This window comes from Schistocerca americana, chromosome 3 (assembly GCF_021461395.2).
Source record: "Schistocerca americana isolate TAMUIC-IGC-003095 chromosome 3, iqSchAmer2.1, whole genome shotgun sequence".
NCBI lineage: Eukaryota > Metazoa > Arthropoda > Insecta > Orthoptera > Acrididae > Schistocerca > Schistocerca americana.
The window spans coordinates 869,854,854-869,876,823 of NC_060121.1; the positions used below are offsets into that span (position 1 = coordinate 869,854,854).

General features: G+C 40.3%; 1 protein-coding gene across 3 annotated transcripts in view; it reads left to right on the forward strand.

Annotated features, from left to right (window-relative positions):
• The window catches only part of LOC124605128 (tyrosine-protein phosphatase 10D), a 344,674-nt gene that overhangs the window by 220,845 nt on the left and 101,859 nt on the right, over nucleotides 1-21,970 (forward strand). For all 3 annotated transcript variants that reach the window (XM_047136608.1, XM_047136610.1, XM_047136609.1), the window contains exon 8: nucleotides 19,722-19,912. In XM_047136608.1, coding sequence (XP_046992564.1) covers nucleotides 19,722-19,912 — 191 coding nt within the window. The remainder of the gene's footprint in view (nucleotides 1-19,721; nucleotides 19,913-21,970) is intronic.

Sequence of the window (21,970 nt, forward strand, 5' to 3'; positions counted from 1 at the left end):
AGTCAGATCTAGGGAATATATGTGGAAGGTCATGTTGAGATAAAAATTGCAATAAGCACAACATAGTAGAGTTTGCTATTAGCAGGGTGCAGCACTTGCACAATGGTATAATTGGAGATAGGAAATTTTAATCTATCGTACTGGATAAAACAGATGTACGCTAAACGTAACAAATATTTTTATTTTGTCCTAGATTTTTATTTGTTCATCTGAAACATACTGTAAGTTCACTTTATAAACATTTTTTTATGTTTACTAACTAATAATTATTCTCCATCAATTGTATTTCATTGTATGAATTGCCTTGCTGAAAATGATCAAGCTTGTATATGTTGACATAAAGATTAAGATTTAGAACTATTAGACATCTGACGTTTATGGATTCTTTCTTGTTCTTTTCTCCTTATCATATTTTGTTGTATATGTGGTAGAAATCAACTTCACATTTGTTGTACAATGTGATTCGCACAGTAGAATAATTTAGAGTGGTTCAATTGCAGCTTTATTGTTTTCTAATGTTGTCAGTTCAGTCACTTTTTATTGTAGTGTTGGTAGGCTTTTGTTATCAACAGTGCTTATCTGGGCACGTGAGAAAGGTTTGACCTGTATGTTATATGTAGCCAAACCATTGAAATTTTACTTCATCCCATTCCCCCCTCCTCTGAAGTTATTCAGTATGTTGCTGAACTTAGTCCAACTAAAGTGGCCAGAGAGTGCGGTCAGTCATGTGTGTACAAGGCTAAAGTGGCCAGAGATAGTGATCATGTGTGTGTGAAATGTGCTGGGTTGTATGAATGTGTGTGTTTTCCTTTCTTTTCTGAAGAAGGCTTCAGCTGAAAGCTTAATGTTTAATAGTCTTTTCATTGTAACTCTCTGCAACCCAATGTGTCATCTTTACGGTGAGTAGTTATCTATCCTTTTCATAGCTGTTGATATTACAGCCTGAGCTTCCCATTGTTACTTCTGTGTGATAGGTATTTGTGGTGTATTTATACGTGCTTGAGGAATTTTCTGTCTTGTCTAGCCTGCACTCTTTTCAGAGAAGCGTCTGTTAGTTTCACGCCATTTACGGCGTAACACGTATCTACCTTCAGACACTCACCAAGTTAAATACTGTTTTCTCCAGTTATTTTTTACACAGTAATAAGAGTGATGTGTTGAGACTATTGAATTAACAAGGAATACTTTCTGCAGTGTAGTTAGTAATGGAATTTAGGAGATGACTTAGTTTACTTCTAAATTCAGCGTAACTTGTTTCCTATGTGGATTCATCCAGAAAATAATTATTTGACTGTGTCAAGGGAAAATATATGAGAGCACACTGGAGTTTTTTATGTGAAAATTCTTGAAGCTTGTTAAAGAAGACAGATCTTACTGACATTTTACATCCTCATTCTTCAGGTCTTCATATTTGCAGCCCTCTGCCCCTAGAGGGCTCCAAATTGTAGCATGAGAAGCAGCACGCTGTAGTAAAGTTTCAAATATGAAGAGTTTGTCCACACATGGAACGTCTCTTCTTCAGCATGACAGTGCTAGACCAGTCATGAGCACTGCAACATCTGCGACAATCCAGTGCCCTGGGTTCACTGTCTTCGACCATCGTCCATACAGTCCCGACTTGGCCCCATCCAATTTTCATCTGTTTCTAAAACTTACACGTTGCCTTCAAGGACTTCACATTGATACTGATGAAGTGGTGCCATCAGAGGTGAGGCTGTCATTCCATCAACAAAGTCAAACATTCAACAGTGACAGTCTCAACAAACTGGTCTCTCTTTGGTAGAAATGTGTTTCTTGCCGGGATGACCAGGTTGAGAAATAAATATGTAGGCATGCAGAATAACGATACAGAATGTTAATAACATTTTTTTTTCTAATGATTTGATGACTAAGAGTGTGTAAAGTGTATGTGCAAACTTCCCACTTCTCTTACACGAGTCGACTTACTTGGTGTACACAGCTGATCTTCTTCTTCTTCTGGATAGCCGTCTTCTGGAATCTCTATAAACTTCTCCGAAGAATGATGCTAGTTACAGGAACCTTAAAGACTCTCTCTCTACTTGCAAAATAATTAGGTACTCGAAGAATACTTTTCAACAGCTGGTACTCGAAGAATACTTTTCAACAGCTATCACTCTATTTGAGCTTCATAAAGAACTAAATTCATCCTTTTCACATAAACATTAGACTTCTTGTAAGTCACGCATATCATCTCACATTAGAAACAGATTAAAGTGCATTTAGCAAAGAATTGGCTTAACAACCATAACTCTATTACAAGCATATCATAAAATATGTCTTGCCTCCAGCAAGTCCAAGATAAGAGTTGTTTTTATTTTTTTTATTTTTTTATTTTTTTATTTTTTTTTCAACGACTTCAGAATCTCAATTGTTCTTGTTATTTATAACAATGGTCACTGATACGATTAGCACAGAATAACCTAGAAGTTCCACAGTTCTTCTGTATACTTTCACTACAACTTCCATGGATCGCCTGACAAGTACTTGTCGGTGCCGTTTATCCACCATGTCTACCCTCTGCTTGTGATTGATTTCATACCTGCACACACACAAACATGTGATGCGCATTAGGTAGGATTCTAGCACCCCACTCTAACATCCAAAATATCGTGTGTTCGAGATGGTAGAAGGCTGAGTGGTTCTAGAATTTACGTAGAAATTCTTGAAACACTACATAACAGCCATTCTGTTTTCTTACTCTACTTTGTTTAGACATGAGCATTTGTGCGAGGTTTTACTCAACTTTTCTAATATTTAAAAATTACGATGACTCCCTTTCTTCTATCATAAACTCCAGGTGTTCATGACCCTTTCTGTTCCCTCTATTTTACTACCTTTCCTTAGTATGTTCTGTTTTTATAATTCTTCATAGTTTGGAGGAACTCCGGACAAAATGAAAGTGTTGTCTAGACACTCATAAACTTCCATGAAACATTTTAATGCTCATTGTGCATAGAATTAAAACTTTCCAGAATAATCCCTTCAAAATTCTGTGACTTTTATCATGATACTGTCCCTTTCCCCTAGGATCAGTACCTATACCTTGACCTTATGAGAGCACTTCCTCTTTGCATTCTAGTAGGTATGCCCCTTTATAAAACATTCCTACTTTTTAGGCCACAGGTCAAAGGTCTTCCTATCTCCACGTACGTACGACTGTCCTTTATATTTAGTAAATGCCGGGTACGCCCCCCCCCTTCTGAGTAGGCCTCACGGTTCATTACCCTAGTTTTTGTTTCTATGTATACTATTATTAAGTATTTTCTGGTAAAGCTACATATCTACTCTACTCTCCACATTCACTTACTAATATATAAAGTAATCCCTAGAATCCTCCTCTACTTCTCCACTTTTGTGCTCTTAGTAGATACTATATCTACCTATAATTCAAGACCTACTATCCTACTATTCATCAATTTTCAGAGTATTTATTATACTGACTTTTCTTAAATGACTATCACAATCAATTCCACTCTTGTTTGCGTTCTTTTTCTTTGCTCATGCCTCTTTTTTGTGTGTGATGTAGAATCTTCTTAGTCTTTGTATATATATATTTATATATAAACAAAGATGATGTGACTTACCATACGAAAGCGCTGGCAGGTCGATAGAAACACAAACAAACACATACATACACACAAAATTCTAGCTTTTGCAACCAATGGTTGCTTCATCAGGAAAGAGGGAAGGAGAGGGAAAGACGAAAGGATGTGGGTTTTAAGGGAGAGGGTAAGGAGTCATTCCAATCCCGGGAGCAGAAAGACTTACCTTAGGGGGAAAAAAGGACAGGTATACACTCGCTCGCGCGCGCGCACACACACACACACACACACACACACACACACACACACACACACACACACACACACACACATCCATCCGCACATACACAGACACAAGCAGGCATTTGTAAAGGCAAAGAGTTTGGGCAGAGATGTCAGTCGAGGCAGAAGTACAGAGGCAAAGATGTTGTTGAAAGACAGGTGAGGTATGAGCGGAGGCAACTTGAAATTAGCGGAGGTTGAGGCCTGGCGGATAACGAGAAGAGAGGATATACTGAAGCGCAAGTTCCCATCTCCGGAGTTCTGACAGGTTGGTGTTAGTGGGAAGTATCCAGATAACCCGGATGGTGTAACACTGTGCCAAGATGTGCTGGCCGTGCACCAAGGCATATTTAGCCACGGGGTGATCCTCATTACCAACAAACACTGTCTGCCTGTGTCCATTCATGCGAATGGACAGTTTGTTTCTGGTCATTCCCACATGTGTTTGTTTGTGTTTCTATCGACCTGCCAGTGCTTTCATATGCTAAGTCACATCATCTTTGTTTTTAAATATATTTCCCTCTATTACCAAATGAAAGTGCTGGCAGGTTGACAGACACACAAACAAACACAAACATACACACAAAATTCAAGCTTTCGCAACAAACTGTTGCCTCATCAGGAAAGAGGGAAGGAGAGTTCGGGCAGAGATGTCAGTCGAGGTGGAAGTACAGAGGCAAAGATGTTGAAAGACAGGTGAAGTATGAGCGGCGGCAACTTGAAATTAGCGGAGGTTGAGGCCTGGTAGATAACGAGAGGAGAGGATATACTGAAGGGCAAGTTCCCATCTCCGGAGTTCTGACAGGTTGGTGTTAGTGGGAAGTATCCAGATAACCCGGACGGTGTAACACTGTGCCAGGATGTGCTGACCATGCACCAAGGCATGTTTAGCCACAGGGTGATCCTCATTACCAACAAACACTATCATGCGAATGGACAGTTTGTTGCTGGTCATTCCCACATAGAAAGCTTCACAGTGTAGGCAGGTCAGTTGGTAAATCGGGTGGGTGCTTTCACACGTGGCTCTGCCTTTGATAGTGTACACCTTCCGGGTTACAGGACTGGAGTAGGTGGTGGTGGGAAGGTGCATGGGACAGGTTTTACAGCGGGGGCGGTTACAGGGGTAGGAGCCAGAGGGTAGGGAAGGTGGTTTGGGGATTTCATAGGGATGAACTAAGAGGTTACGAAGGTTAGGTGGACGACCGAAAGACACTCTTGGTGGAGTGGGGAGGATTTCATGAAGGATGGATCTCATTTCAGGGCAGGATTTGAGGAAGTCGTATCCCTGCTGGAGAGCCACATTCAGAGTCTGATCCAGCCCCGGAAAGTATCCTGTCACAAGTGGGGCTCTTTTGTGGTTCTTCTGTGGGAGGTTCTGGGTTTGAGGGGATGAGGAAGTGGCTCTGGTTATTTGCTTCTGTCCCAGGTCGGGAGGGTAGTTGCGGGATGCGAAAGCTGTTTTCAGGTTGTTGGTGTAATGGTTCAGGGATTCAGGACTGGAGCAGATTCGTTTGCTACGAAGACCTAGGCTGTAGGGAAGGGACCGTTTGATGTGGAATGGGTGGCAGCTGTCATAATGGAGGTACTGTTGCTTGTTGGTGGGTTTGATGTGGATGGACGTGTGAAGCTGGCCATTGGCCAGATGCAGGTCAACGTCAAGGAAAGTGGCATGGGATTTGGAGTAGGACCAAGTGAATCTGATGGAACCAAAGGAGTTGAGGTTGGAGGGGAAATTCTGGAGTTCTTCTTCACTGTGAGTCCAGATTATGAAGATGTCATCAATAAATCTGTACCAAACTTTGGGTTTGCAGGCCTGGGTAACCAAGAAGGCTTCCTCTAAGTGACCCACGAATAGGTTGGCGTACGAGGGGGGCATCCTGGTACCCATGGCTGTTCCCTTTATTTGTTGGTATGTCTGGCCTTCAAAAGTGAAGAAGTTGTGGGTCAGGATGAAGCTGGCTAAGGTAATGAGGAAAGAGGTTTTAGGTAGGGTGGCAGGTGATCGGCGTGAAAGGAAGTGCTCCATTGCAGCGAGGCCCTGGACGTGCGGAATATTTGTGTATAAGGAAGTGGCATCAATGGTTACAAGGATGGTTTCCGGGGGTAACGGATTGGGTAAGGATTCCAGGCGTTTGAGAAAGTGGTTGGTGTCTTTGATGAAGGATGGAAGACTGCATGTAATGGGTTGAAGGTGTTGATCTACGTAGGCAGAGGTACGCTCTGTGGGGGCTTGGTAACCAGCTACAATGGGGTGGCCGGGATGATTGGGTTTATGAATTTTTGGGAAGAAGGTAGAAGGTAAGGATGTGGGGTGTCGGTGGGTTCAGGAGGTTGATGGAGTCAGGTGAAAGGTTTTGTAGGGGGCCTAAGGTTCTGAGGATTCCTTGAAGCTCCGCCTGGACATCAGGAATGGGATTACCTTGGTAAACTTTGTATGTGGTGTTGTCTGAAAGCTGACGCAGTCCCTCAGCCACATACGCCCGACGATCAAGTACCACGGTCGTGGAACCCTTGTCCGCCGGAAGAATGACGATGGATCGGTCAGCCTTCAGATCACGAATAGCTTGGGCTTCAGCAGTCGCAATACTACTCCCAACATTACCACTGCTGAAGCCCAAGCTATCCGTGATCTGAAGGCTGACCGATCCATCGTCATTCTTCCAGCGGACAAGGGTTCCACGACCGTGGTACTTGATCGTTGGGAGTATGTGGCTGAGGGACTGCGTCAGCTTTCAGACAACACCACATACAAAGTTTACCAAGGTAATCCCATTCCTGATGTCCAGGCGGAGCTTCAAGGAACCCTCAGAACCTTAGGCCCCCTACAAAACCTTTCACCTGACTCCATCAACCTCCTGACCCCACCGACACCCCGCACCCTTACCTTCTACCTTCTTCCCAAAATTCATAAACCCAATCATCCCGGCTGCCCCATTGTAGCTGGTTACCAAGTCCCCACTGAGCGTATCTCTGCCTACGTACGTCAACACCTTCAACCCATTACATGCAGTCTCCCATCCTTCATCAAAGACACCAACCACTTTCTCAAACGCCTGGAATCCTTACCCAATCCGTTACCCCCGGAAACCATCCTTGTAACCATTGATGCCACTTCCTTATACAATAATATTCTGCACGTCCAGGGCCTTACTGCAATGGAGCACTTCCTTTCACGCCGATCACCTGCCACCCTACCTAAAACCTCTTTCCTCATTACCTTAGCCAGCTTCATCCTGACCCACAACTTCTTCACTTTTGAAGGCCAGACATACCAACAATTAAAGGGAACAGCCATGGGTACCAGGATGGCTCCCTCGTACGCCAACCTATTCGTGGGTCACTTAGAGGAAGCCTTCTTGGTTACCCAGGCCTGCAAACCCAAAGTTTGGTACAGATTTATTGATGACATCTTCATAATCTGGACTCACAGTGAAGAAGAACTCCAGACTTTCCTCTCCAACCTCAACTCCTTTGGTTCCATCAGATTCACTTGGTCCTACTCCAAATCCCATGCCACTTTCCTTGACGTTGACCTGCATCAGGCCAATGGCCAGCTTCACACGTCCGTCCACATCAAACCCACCAACAAGCAACAGTACCTCCATTATGACAGCTGCCACCCATTCCACATCAAACGTTCCCTTCCCTATAGCCTAGGTCTTCGTGGCAAACGAATCTGCTCCAGTCCTGAATCCCTGAACCATTACACCAACAACCTGAAAACAGCTTTCGCATCCCGCAACTACCCTCCCGACCTGGGACAGAAGCAAATAACCAGAGCCGCTTCCTCATCCCCTCAAACCCAGAACCTCCCACAGAAGAACCACAAAAGTGCCCCACTTGTGACAGGATACTTTCCGGGGCTGGATCAGACTCTGAATGTGGCTCTCCAGCAGGGATACGACTTCCTCAAATCTTGCCCTGAAATGAGATCCATCCTTCATGAAATCCTCCCCACTCCACCAAGAGTGTCTTTCCGCCGTCCACCTAACCTTCGTAACCTCTTAGTTCATCCCTATGAAATCCCCAAACCACCTTCCCTACCCTCTGGCTCCTACCCCTGTAACCGCCCCTGCTGTAAAACCTGTCCCATGCACCCTCCCACCACCACCTACTCCAGTCCTGTAACCCGGAAGATGTACACGATCAAAGGCAGAGCCACGTGTGAAAGCACCCACCTGATTTACCAACTGACCTGCCTACACTGTGAAGCTTTCTATGTGGGAATGACCAGCAACAAACTGTCCATTCGCATGAATGGACACAGGCAGACAGTGTTTGTAGGTAATGAGGATCACCCTGTGGCTAAACATGCCTTGGTGCACGGTCAGCACATCCTGGCACAGTGTTACACCGTCCGGGTTATCTGGATACTTCCCACTAACACCAACCTGTCAGAACTCTGGAGATGGGAACTTGCCCTTCAGTATATCCTCTCCTCTCGTTATCCACCAGGCCTCAACCTCCGCTAATTTCAAGTTGCCGCCGCTCATACTTCACCTGTCTTTCAACATCTTTGCCTCTGTACTTCCACCTCGACTGACATCTCTGCCCGAACTCTTTGCCTTTACAAATGTCTGCTTGTGTCTGTGTATGTGCGGATGGATATGTGTGTGTGCGAGTGTATACCTGTCCTTTTTTCCCCCGAGGTAAGTCTTTCCGCTCCCGGGATTGGAATATATATATATAAAGATGAGGTGACTTACCGAACAAAAGCGCTGGCAGGTCGATAGACACACAAACATACACACAAAATTCCAGCTTTCGCAACAGACTGTTGCCTCATCAGGAAAGAGGGAAGGAGAGGGAAAGACGAAAGGATGTGGGTTTTAAGGGAGAGGGTAAGGAGTCATTCCAATCCCGGGAGCGGAAAGACTTACCTTAGGGGGAAAAAAGGACAGGTATACACTCGCGCACACACACTCATATCCATCACACATACACAGACACAAGCAGACATTTGTAAAGGCAAACTCTATGATACCCCTCCTTTTCCTTGTGGAATTGGTCCAAAAAAATCTGCTGCTGTGAAATTGTGTAACGATTTAGGAATAATAGGGTACACTTTGTACTTCACATGAGTATTATTCGCTTTCACCTTCTGACAGATTTCACAAGTTCTAATCAAAGGTGTTATCTTATATCCTAAATTCCTAAAATAATAGAACTTATTCATATGGGTTATACACTTTTTGATTCTGAAGTGTCCATATCCTGTATGAACATACCACACAAGTGCAACATCCATCACCTACTGAATGCATAAGTACCAACATTGCGATATTACACTCTCTCTCCAAAACAAATTGTGACTTATAATTTTCCATTTTCCTACTTGATTAGGAGGTAATTGGTTCTGGATACACATAGAAAACATCTCTGTAAAGTAAGGATCATGATGGATATTTTCAGTTATTCTTTGCGCCATTTCCTTTACTCGTATGTTCAGATATTCTGCTGATATAAAATTGATGGCACAAATAACGCTGGGTCCTTCCGTGCATTTCAATCCTCCCATTCCTATGGGTAACCTTGACAAAGCATCAGGTACAATATTCTCGGAACATTTTACGTATTGTATCTTAATATCCTATTCTATACTATGCAGTAATCGACTACTCATTAGAAAGGATAAAGCTTGATGGTCCGTATAAATGTGGATTTGTGATCCCCATACTAGTGCTTGAAATTTTTGAATACTCCACACAATCGCTAATAGTTCTTTTTTGGTAGCTGTGTAATTTAATTCATGCTTATTTAGACTGTGGCTAGCAAAAGCTATGGTTCGTTGTTCTACATTATTCAGATCCCACTCTCCTTGGAAAAGTTCTGCAGTAATACCATAATCAGCCGCCCATGAACCATGGACCTTGCCGTTGGTGGGGAAGCTTGCATGCCTCAACAATACAGATAGCTGTACCGTAGGTGCAACCACAACGGAGGAGTATCTATTGAGAGGCCAGACAAATGTGTGGTTCCTGAATAGGGGCAGCAGCCTTTTCAGTAGTTGCAGGGGCAACAGTCTGGATGATCGACTGATCTGGCCTTGTAACACTAACCAAAACGGCCTTGCTGTTGTGGTACTGCGAATGGCTGAAAGCAAGGGGAAACTACAGCTGTAATTTTTCCCGAGGGCATGCAACTTTACTGTATGATTAAATGATGATGGCGTCCTCCTGGGTAATATATTCCGGAGGTAAAGTTGTCCCCCATTTGGATCTCCAGACGGGGACTACTCAAGAGGACGTCATTATCAGGAGAAAGAAAACTGGCATTCTATGAATCGGAGCATGGAATGTCAGATCCCTTAATCGGGCAGGTAGGTTAGAAAATTTAAAAAGTGAAATGGATAGGTTAAAGTTAGATATAGTGGGAATTAGTGAAGTTCGGTGGCAGGAGGAACAAGACTTTTGGTCAGGTGAATATAGAATTATAAATACAAAATCAAATAGGGGTAATGCAGGAGTAGCTTTAATAATGAATAGGAAAATAGGAGTGCGGGTAAGCTACTATAAACAGCATAGTGAACGCATTATTGTGGCCAAGATAGACACGAAGCCCACACCTACTACAGTTGTACAAGTTTACATGGCAACTAGCTCTGCACATGATGAAGAAATTGATGAAATGTATAATGAGATAAAAGAAGTTATTCAGGTAGTAAAGGGAGACGAAAATTTAATAGTCACGGGTGACTGGAATTCGACAGTAGGAAAAGGAAGACAAGGAAACATAGTAGGTGAATATGGTTTGGGGCTAAGAAATGAAAGAGGAAGCCGCCTGGTAGAATTTTGCACAGAGCATAACTTAATCATAGCTAACACTTGGTTCAAGAATCATAAAAGAATGTTGTATACATGGAAGAACCCTGGAGATACTAGAAGGTTTCGGGTAGATTATATAATGGTAAGACAGATACTTAGGAACCAGGTTTTAAATTGTAAGACATTTCCAGGGGCAGATGTGAACTCTGGCCACAATCTATTGGTTATGAACTGTAGATTAAAACTGAAGAAACTGCAAAAAGGTGAGAATTTGAGATGGGACCTGGATAAACTGAAAGAACCAGAGGTTGTAAAGAGTTTCAGGGAGAGCATAAGGGAACAATTGACAGGAATGGGGGAAAGAAATACAGCAGAAGAAGAATGGGTAGCTCTGAGGGATGAAGTAGTGAAGGCAGCAGAGGATCAAGTAGGTAAAAAGACGAGGGCTAGTAGAAATCCTTGGGTAACAGAAGAGATACTGAATTTAATTGATGAAAGGAGAAAATACAGAAATGCAGTAAATGAAGCAGGCAAAAAGGAATACAAACGTCTCAAAAATGAGATTGACAGAAAGTGCAAAATGGCTAAGCAGGAATGGCTAGAGGACAAATGTAAGGATGTAGAGGCTTATCTCACGAGGGGTAAGATAGATACTGCCTACAGGAAAATTAGAGAGACCTTTGGAGAAAAGAAAACCACTTGCATGAATATCAAGAGCTCAGATGGAAATCCAGTTCTAAGCAAAAAAGGGAAAGCAGAAAGGTGGAAGGAGTATATAGAGGGTCTATACAGGGGCGATGTTCTTGAGGACAATATTATGGAAATGGAAGAGGATGTAGACGAAGATGAAATGGGAGATATGATACTGCATGAAGAGTTTGACAGAGCACTGAAAGAACTAAGTCGAAACAAGGCCCCGGGAGTAGACAACATTTCATTAGAACTACTGACAGCCTTGGGAGAGCCAGTCCTGACAAAACTCTACCATCAGGTTAGCAAGATGTATGAGACAGGCGAAATTCCCTCAGACTTCAAGAAGAACATAATAATTCCAATCCCAAAGAAAGCAGGTGTTGACAGATGTGAAAATTACCGAACTATCAGTTTAATAAGTCACAGCTGCAAAATACTAACTTGAATTCTTTACAAACGAATGGAAGAACCGGTAGAAGCCGACCTCGGGGAAGATCAGTTTGGATTCCGTGGAAATGTTGGAACACGTGAGACAATACTGACCCTACGACTTATCTTAGAAGAAAGATTAAGGAAAGGCAAAGCTACATTTCTAGCATTTGTAGACTTAGAGAAAGCTTGTGACAATTTTGACTGGAATACTCTCTTTCAAATTCTGAAGTTGGCAGGGGTAAAATACAGGGAGCGAAAGGCTATTTACAATTTGTACAGAAAGCAGATGGCAGTTATAAGAGTTGAGGGACATGAAAGGGAAGCAGCGGTTGGGAAGGGAGTGAGACAGGGTTGTAGCCTCTCCCCAAAGCTATTCAATCTGTGTATTGAACAAGCAGTAACGGAAACAAAAGAAAAGTTCGGAGTAGGTATTAAAATCCATGGAGAAGAAATAAAAACTTTGAGGTTCGCCGATGACATTGTAGTTCTGTCAGAGACAGCAAAGTACTTGGAAGAGCAGTTGAACAGAATGGACAGTGTCTTGGAAGGAGGGTATAAGATGAACATCAACAAAAGCAAAACAAGGATAATGGAATGTAGTTGAATTAAGTCGGGTGATGCTGAGGGAATTAGATGAGGAAATGAGACACTTAAAGTAGTAAAGGAGTTTTGCTATTTGGGGAGCAAAATAACTGATGATGGTTGAAGTAGAGAGGATATAAAATGTAGACTGGCAGTGGCAAGGAAAGCGTTTCTGAAGAAGAGTAATTTGTTAACATCGAGTATAGATTTAAGCGTCAGGAAGTCGTTTCTGAAAGTATTTGTATGGAGTGTAGCCATGTATGGAAGTGAAACATGGACGATAAATAGCTTAGACAAGAAGAGAATAGAAGCTTTCGAAATGTGATGCTACAGAAGAATACTGAAGATTAGATGGGTAGATCATGTAACTAATGAGGAGGTATTGAATAGAATTGGGGAGAAGAGGAGTTTGTTGCACAACTTGACTAGAAGAAGGAATCGGTTGGTAGGACATGTTCTGAGGCATCAAGGGATCACCAATTTAGTACTGAAGGGCAGGGTGGAAGGTAAGAATCATAGAGGGAGACCAAGAGATGAATACACTACGCAGATTCAGAAGGATGTAGGCTGCAGTAGGTACTGGGAGATGAAGAAGCTTGCACAAGATAGAGTACCATGGAGAGCAGCATCAAACCAGTCTCAGGACTGAAGACCACAACAACAACAACAACAACAACACCGTAATCAGATGCATCTGTCAAAATTTTAAGTGGTTCGCCCATAACTGGATGATGTAAAACGTGTGATTCAACAAGCGCACTTTTGATGGTTTCAAAAGCATCATTGGCACCTTGATCCCAAGTCCATGACACTCTCTTCCTTAATAAGCATAAAATTCGCAGGTCATTTAGTTCTTGCCCTTATATATACCAACGATAATAGCCGGCCATTGTTATACATCTTTTTAACTGTCTTACATTTCTAGGCTGTGGACATTCTTTGATAGCTTTCAGGGTCCAGTCTATTTCCTTGTACCCCTTTAATATGACCTAAGAACTTAAGTTCTTGGCACACAAAGTACTATTTAGACAGTTTCACCATAACGCCTTTTTGCTTTAAAAGAATGTTCTTCCCAAGAAGCTGATATTATCATTGTCTACATATATTATCAAATCCTTCAGTAACACTCTCCCTAGTGCGTCATGTAACACACACATGAATATGGATACAGAGATATTAAGTCCGAATGGCAATACATTGAAATGATATCATTTACTATCCAACAAAAATACTGTATAGTTTTTGGATTCTGGGTGTAATTTTATTTGCCAATATCCCGTAGTCAGGTCCATAGTGCTAAAGAATCTTGCCTTTTCAAATTTGGATAACAATTTGTCAATATTAATTGGTCGGTCTCTCTCTGTCTCTATATGCCGATTCAGTACGTGAACGTCTAATAGTAATCATATTCCGCCTGTAGCTTTCTTTACCATGACCAATGGATTATTCATAATGCTAGAACTTCGTTCTATAATATTATTATGAATTACTTTCATCCCTAACTGCTTCCATCAAATTACCGATATTTGATATGGCTTACAGAAGAATGGAGTGGCATCTTTGATTTTAAATTTACAAATGTAGTCGCTGATATTACCTGGACGATTGGAAAATACTACTTCATACTCCATTAAAATTTTATATAAATCTTGCTTTTGTTGATTGGTTAATTTTAGTGGCTCGTTAACTTTGTCTTGTATGTGAGTTCGATGTGTTACTTGATTTACATTATCGATCTTTGGTGACAGTTTTGCTGTAGCTGTTACTCGCAGACACTTACACTCAGTTGTTTGTTTTCCAATACAGTTATCTGTCACCAACGCTGTCCACTATCTACTTTCCCCTTTACCAAAACAAAGAAGACTCTTGTCAAAGTTTAAGATGACTTTACATTCTAATGACCAATCTAAACCAAATAATACATCTCTTAATATTTTCTACTATTAATAGTGTTTGTTGAAATAATGTATCTCTAAAGCAGCAGTTAACTTGAGTTTCATACCTCACAATTTTACACTTCATTCCTGTTATCCCGACTACGTAAAGTCCCGTTAGTGGCAATAGAGGTAAGGGCTGTTTAGTCTGTAATGAATTAAAGAATGCATTGGAGACGAGTGATATCTCACTCCCTGAATTTACAAATATGTTAACCTCCACAGTTTCCACTGTCCCTGCTATTATAGGTTGTGGGTTATTGGCATCTAAACTCAGTTCTTCAAGTAGTAATCAATCCTTTGTGGGTATTTGGTGGGTAAAGTTAACATACTTATATGGAACCAGGCCTCCTAATGTATCTCCATGACAGGGGCCTCGGCCCTGGATCTAGATCGCATCATGTTTTCCTCATTATTACTAATTAAAGGCTGGTTACCCAAACAAGATATCACATATCCATTTTGTGCTCTATCGTTACTCAGTACAAGTTCCTGAGAAGTTACTGGACCTAAATTTGAAGGCGGATGCTTCTTCTGATAATTGTCGTTATCATTTTTCCTGTTGCGTTGGTGTACTCTCGCTAGGTTTGCCTCATTTTTTTTGACATTATTGCCACTATTCCGTTTGTAGTTCGGGTTTTCTCTTTGGTGCAAGTTTTCGTTGCTTTCCTTATTTAAGGCATCAAGTGTGTTTACAAAGGACAACAACTCTTCTACAGTGTTCCACCCACTGCATAAGATATGTTTCCTCGCATATAAGGTTAATCATCTAATTAACACTTTGCCGACCAGCGACACCACAGTGATGTCGTGCGCAAAATAGCCAGCAACACCACAGTGGTGTCATGTGTATAGTATCACTCAGTGGCCGATTACAGCCCTTTAGTATCTTTTTCATTCTGTTTGTGTTTTGTTTAGGTAACAATAAGTTACACATGTCAACAACTTTTTTGTTTTTATAAGTACTTGTGCACTTCCATCATGGCAGACGAAAGAGACAATACGATTGTTTATGATGTATGTGCAGTCGTCTTGTCTGACGTTCCGGACGACTTGGACGATTGAGAAGAAGACATTGGATATAGAAAAAATGAAAGTGAAGTGGAATCGTCAGAAGATAGTGAAATACATCCAAGAAGAATTCAGCGAATGCTACGGTTGCCAACTGATTTGGATGAATCAAATGAAGAAGACAGACTATGATTTACTGAAGGATCCCGGGTCCACACATAGCGTTCCCAAAGATACACAGACCGTCATGGATATCATAGAATTATATATTGGGAACGATCTATTTAAATATATTAGCAACAAAACCAACAAGCATTACAGTCAAAATTGCAATAGAAGGAAACTCAATAAAAAAATGCCAGATTTGTCGACGTTACGGGACCCGAACTTAGAAAATGGTTAGGGCTTGCTATCCTTATGGGAATTGTAAAAAAAGCAAGGATTGATGATTACTGGTCAACGAATCCATTGATAGACACACCGATATTTCACAAAATGATGTCCTGCAACCGATTCAGGCAAATATTATCATTTTTTACATTTTTCCGACAACAACAATAAACCAAATAACGCTACCTGGCTTTTGAAAGTGCAATTTGTAATTTATTATTTTTCCAAAAAGTTTAAAGAAACGTTTAATCCAAGTCAAAACATCTCAATTGATGAAGGAATGATACCGTGGCATGGACAGTTAAATTTTAAAGTTTACAATTCGTCGAAAATCACGAAATGTGGCGTACTCATTCGGATGCTGTGTGATTTGAGTACGGGATATACTCTGGCACTGGACAACTTTTAGCAAAAACAGTGATGGAACTATTGACATCTTCTTATGGAAATTCTCATCACCTCTACATGGATAATTATTATAACAGAATAGAACTTGCAGAGAAGTTACTTGAAAAGAAAATTCGAGTTTGTAGAACGATACGGCAAAATAGAGGATTTCCGGAAAATCAACGGAAAGGTGACAAATGGTCGGCGACAAGCCAAGTAATCCAAATTAGCGCTGCCGGCACGAAGCGAATAAATTTGTACGAGACATGCTGACTGCAAAGTGTTAAAATCTGCACTAATCCTTCTTCCTCCATCAGCTTATCTAAGCACTTTTGCACGGGTTAGATGCCAATCGAAATACTTCCTCATTGTGCCCCAAATATTATTGTAATATTTTGGGTCCCACAAATCTGATATTAACTTCTGGGCACTTGCAGACCAATACTTCTCTTTAAATTTCTTTTGAAAATCTTCCCAAGAGGAAAAGTTCTCACAGTTTACTGTTCCCCATTCGGAGGCTTCTCCTAGTAGGTAATCCGCAGCAAATTCAATCTTTTTAGAATCTTCCCAATTATTCAGTGAAGCTTGGTAAAATCTTTTCAAAAAATGTGTCAGATGTACCTCTCCATCAGGCTTAAATTTAGGGAATTTTCTTAATAACCCCAAATGAGCCCCCATTAAAATCATTAACTACTTCACTGGTTAACACCACATTAGGTGAACTTACTCATTTTTCTACTTGTTACTGGATAAGTTTGAATTCTCTCCAGAGTTCGTCTATGCCCTTCCTGGTACCAGTAAGTTCGGAAGAAGCCATGGGTTACACATTCCCAGATGATATTCTCTTGGTAACGTTTCTTTCTGTAATTTCTTCAACTTGTTCTTCCAAACTGCTTACATTTATGATATCAGAGTTTGTATTTTCTCTTCAAAGCTTCTTTCTACATTATCCACTCGTGTACTTTCACCTGTAATTTGCAATTGAATGACAGTCATTAACTTGCTCTGCTTATCTACACTTTATTTTAAAGTACTCAGTCCCAGCTTTACAGCATTAAATTTAATGTTACTCACATTTTTGAAAGATCCTAATTTTTCATTGATTTCTGATTCTACATTATTGCATCTGTCCTCAATCTCAAATACTAACTTTTCTAATAACTCCTGGAAATTATCATTCTGTTTACTACTAAGGTCAGTGAACATTTGATTTACATGAATGTGCAGGGAACTAGTTCATTCTTTAAATCTATCTTAAAATTCTCCACTCTAGTATTTAAAGCATTGATTTCAGTCTTCAGATCTCCCATGCCTTCACAGAGATTACTGAATTCTTTACTTTGTGAATCTACCTTGGCACTTGACAATCCTAACATTTCATTCTGAACATCCAATTTAGCGTTTAAAGCTCCACTCTAAGCATCTAATTTAGCATTTAACTGCAGACTCTGAGCAGTTAAGACTTCACTTAATTGAGTTTTGATTACATTCACCAACTCCGACCAAGCTGGCCCTTCTTTACTAATTTTCATAGCTATGACTGGTTCTGAAGTTTCCCCAACTTGATGTTTGTTATCCGTATTTTTACACGCTTTAGACCTTGTGAGTATTTAAAAATTAACTTTAAGTGTAATAACTACAGAAACAAATTTCACTGAATAGTTTGTATCACTTCTTGCTAAGGTTTGTTTTTGCGCTCACCTGGCGTAGACTTCTCGGAACGTAGGTGAGCGGATGTGACGGCAGGTCAGCATCGGTGAACAGTAGCTGGTGCCGGCGACGTCTGCATCCCCGTGATGCGTGTGAGAGCTGTATACTCCTTACACCAGACCATCTTAGTTGTATCGTTCTAGGCGTATCCCTTCTTAGTAAAATACGTCGAGATCTTCTCTCCAGATTTTAATGTTGTGACGTTCTTACATCTTCTCCTTTTTTACATTCACAAATTTTCTCCATTGGATACTTTGGGCTTAATTCAACTTATTGGGATGATTCTTTTGTCTCATTATGTTCAGTTGCTATGGCAATACATGATATCTTCTTATCTCGTTTTTGTCTCAAAATTCCTGTTTTCTTCTGTCTTTCACACTGGTCGCCACGTTCTAATGCTTTGGACAACTTAAAGTCATGAAGTATGTGTGTAAACTCCCACTTCTTTAATGATACGACTTACTTGAGATCGTCAGCCGACTTTCCTTCCTGGTTAGCTTGCTGCTGCAGCCTCCTTTTCTCTTCTGCTCTGAAGTATATTTGCTAGGAATAGGAATTTCTCAAAATGATTTCTACTTATAAAAAAATAAGCAGACATACATGTTTCTTTTTCTTCACTTAACAATGTATATTCAAACAGCAAAACTTTTACAAATCTCATTTTCCACATAAACAAACGCTGTCAAGTAAGTCTCCTCACATATCCAAAGGTTAGAAACAAAGTTCATATACACATAAGAGAAAGTTGGCTTAAAAACCAAATTCATACTCATTCTGAATCTGAATACACGTCTTATCCTCTCCAAGTCCGTTTTACAATATTTCAACTGTTCTTTTTTTTTTTCACTACAATAGTCAAAGTTATATGGAATAACACAGAAGTTCCTTGAGTCTGCCGTGTTCTTTCATTAAACTTCCATGGCGCAACTGGCAAACACTTATCGGTGCTGTTCGACTGCTGTGTCTACAGTCTTCTTACACTTCAGACCTGCACACAGACAGGCGACGTGCAGTAAATAGGCTCTCTCAGTGATTCTAAAATTTACATGGAAATTCTCGAAACACTACTGTTTTACTTAAAATTCTGTAAGAGTCTTCGCATAAAAAATTCAGAGGCAGTACTTTTCAGCATACTCTCGTTTTTTGCACATGACCACTGTTAGTGGGAGGCTACAGCTGCATTGTAATTTAATAGAAATATATGTAAATAGGCAAGAATGAGAGTGAAACACAGATCACCTTATTTCACACAAAATACCTTGTAAATGGCAGATTTATGCAAACAGGTGGTTTCTATTTTCCTAGACTTTAGGAAGGCATTTGACACTGTACTACATTGGTAGCTATTAACGAAGATACAGTCATATAGAGTATCTTCACAAATGTGGGAGTCATTTGAAGAATTTTTGACTAATAGAACCCAGCATGTTATACTGGACAGTGAACATCTCGTAAGAGTTGTCGTGCACAGTTTATCTGGTATTTTGACAGATATTTGCTACTTTGCTTTTGCAATGTGTAACTGGTGCTAGCCTCGAAATGAATCCTACTCATTATGTATTTCATGTGACGCCCTCTGTCAGTGGAAGGTGTTGGTTTGCTTCCCATTGCAAACAAAATTACTTTTAAAGCAGAATTTTACATGCCCATTCGATGAAGCAGTCTGAAATTAGTGTAGTGTGATATTTGTTTTACTGATATGGATTACCAGGAACAGGAAAGCACGAAGAATAACCAGCTCCCCAGCCAGCAGTGCATGGCAGTAGCCAACTGAGTAGACCAGGGTGGCATGCGAGGCACTGCTGAAGTGCTGTGTATTCTTTGTGTTTTACTGCCCCCCCCCCCCCCCCCCCGTGTGTGTGTGTGTGTGTGTGTGTGTGTGTGTGTGTGTGTGTGTGTGTGTGTGTGTAAAACACTATTTCTAGTTGTTGTTGTACATATGTGCTGATTTCTTTCTCACTTTTTCCACACAGTGAATTTGATAAATACCAGGTGTTAATAGCAGCAGGACTTCGAAGACCCACACCTGTATCTGTAAATAGAGGGGAGCCAACTGTTTGGGAGTTCAAGGAAAATCTGGAGCCAGGTCACACATACCAGGTGGTAATAAAAACTGTTTCTGGAAAGGTCACCAGCTGGCCTGTTACAGGAAATGTCACGTTAAGTGAGTAGTCATCTTTTTCTTATACACTGAAATAATAGTGCCGCTTAATTAAGGTTATTTCATGCTACATATTAATTTGAAGAATTTTGTTACTGTGATCATTGTTACTACATGACACCCGAAAAAGACCTGCTTCACTTGGTCATTATTTTCATTTGTTTGCTGAGAACATTCCAAGTCACTTGAGAACATTGTAAATATGAACTTGGAAAAAAAAAAAAAAAAAAAAAAAAAATTGAAAAAGATCACAGACAGAATTAATCTTGAATGCTCGAAATACTCTAAAGTAATCTTAAATCAACATGAGTATACAGTAATACGCTAATTTAAAATAAAGTACTCTGTCACTCACTTATTAGTTTCTTTGTAGAACATGGAGAACATTTAAAAAATTCATAAATGTTGAATCGCATCGTAAGAATGACGTGTTTCTGTGAGATGTCATCATTGTGCTCTTCTCCATTGAGTAATTATTATTACAATTTGTATACTAACTGTTCACAATTACATTGGCAATTTAATTGACCTGATGTGCATTGAATCAGTGTTTGTGTTCTCCAACTGGTCTTTTGTCAACTCGAATCACAACTTTATATTCATTGGATACCTTTTGGTTCCACGCTGTTCTGAATATGTGATCCAATTGATTGTACCTGTGTAAAATCCCTCTGCAGTTCTTCAATGATTTCCCCTCTTAGTCCACTTATGTTTGCGCAACATTGCTGGACTTCCGTTTGTTCGACATCAATTAAATACACTTGGAAAATTTATAAGATTTGTTTGGCAGTACTAACAAAGATCCCACTCTATCATAGAATTTTTCTTTAATCACAACATGGGATTGAATTGATTTTCTTCACTGCTCATAGATTTAGCACCAAATGATGTTATTTGAATGCAAGCATTGTACAATTTCAAGTTTTGCAGAAAATGTTTGTGTTCCTGAGTTTCTTCAGTCATATAATGAAATAATTCTGATGGAGGCACTTCCAGGAGAGCTAATTGAATTTTTTCACTTGTGTGACACATTTCTGATGTTTCTCTACTGAATTTCTTGTCACTGCTGAACTGACTGTGTCGAACACTAATGTATTGTTTACGTGCTTGCAGTTATTGTCTTTCACAGATTTCAGTCATTGTAATTCTACTTCATTTCGTAACCTTGTTTCTGTAGAAGTTTCTCTCTGTCTGCTTGCAGTGTGTTTCACTTGATCCTCTTCTCTTATTTCATCTTGTTGTTCATTTGTTTTCTCTCACTTTATAAGTTTTCTTTCTTTTGAAGCTAAACGCGCTCATCCCTTGTCATCTGTTTCATTTCTTTTCAATTCGCTGATGGCAAGATCTCCCACTTATTTACATTTCAGCATCCCATTAAATGTTAACATTCTCAACACATTAAAATTTCACTTAATACACTGTTCACCAACATAAGCAATTCACTTTCATTTAAATTTATTTAACTTCCTATAACTTTGACTTTTCCCTGATCTTCTGTGATTGTATATAACTTCCTGAGCTGGAAAGTATCCCCAACACATAGGTTAATGGGACATTTCAGAACAATCTTGAATGTTCTGGAATACTCGACAACATTCTAGTGGAGCATTCTGTAGAGTCTTGGCCACTGCCACACTCCCTTAAGAAGTCAGCTGGTGCAATGCCCGCTTTTGACACTTCAAACTCAACCCCTATTGTTCCAAACCAAAACCTTCTTCACGATGGGGGATGAAGGGCTACCACGCCGTATAACTCCCACAGGATTGCAGCATGCACTGATGCACCATACTTCCTTTTATTATAGGTAATTATTATTGCTGTCTTGCAGGCTTTTTTTACCTAACTTTAATTATGTACAAATGTAGAATGTTGATTAAATTTAATATAATCAGAAAAATATTGTAATTATGAGATCAGATTTCTGAAAAAGTGTGATCAAGAGAAATCATATTAGATAAGGGCTCCATGGGAAAAGACAGACCTGAAATTAAGATATAAATTGCAGTCTTAGACATAGATAGACCAATGATCTTATGAAACTGGTTGCATTATTCTTATAGA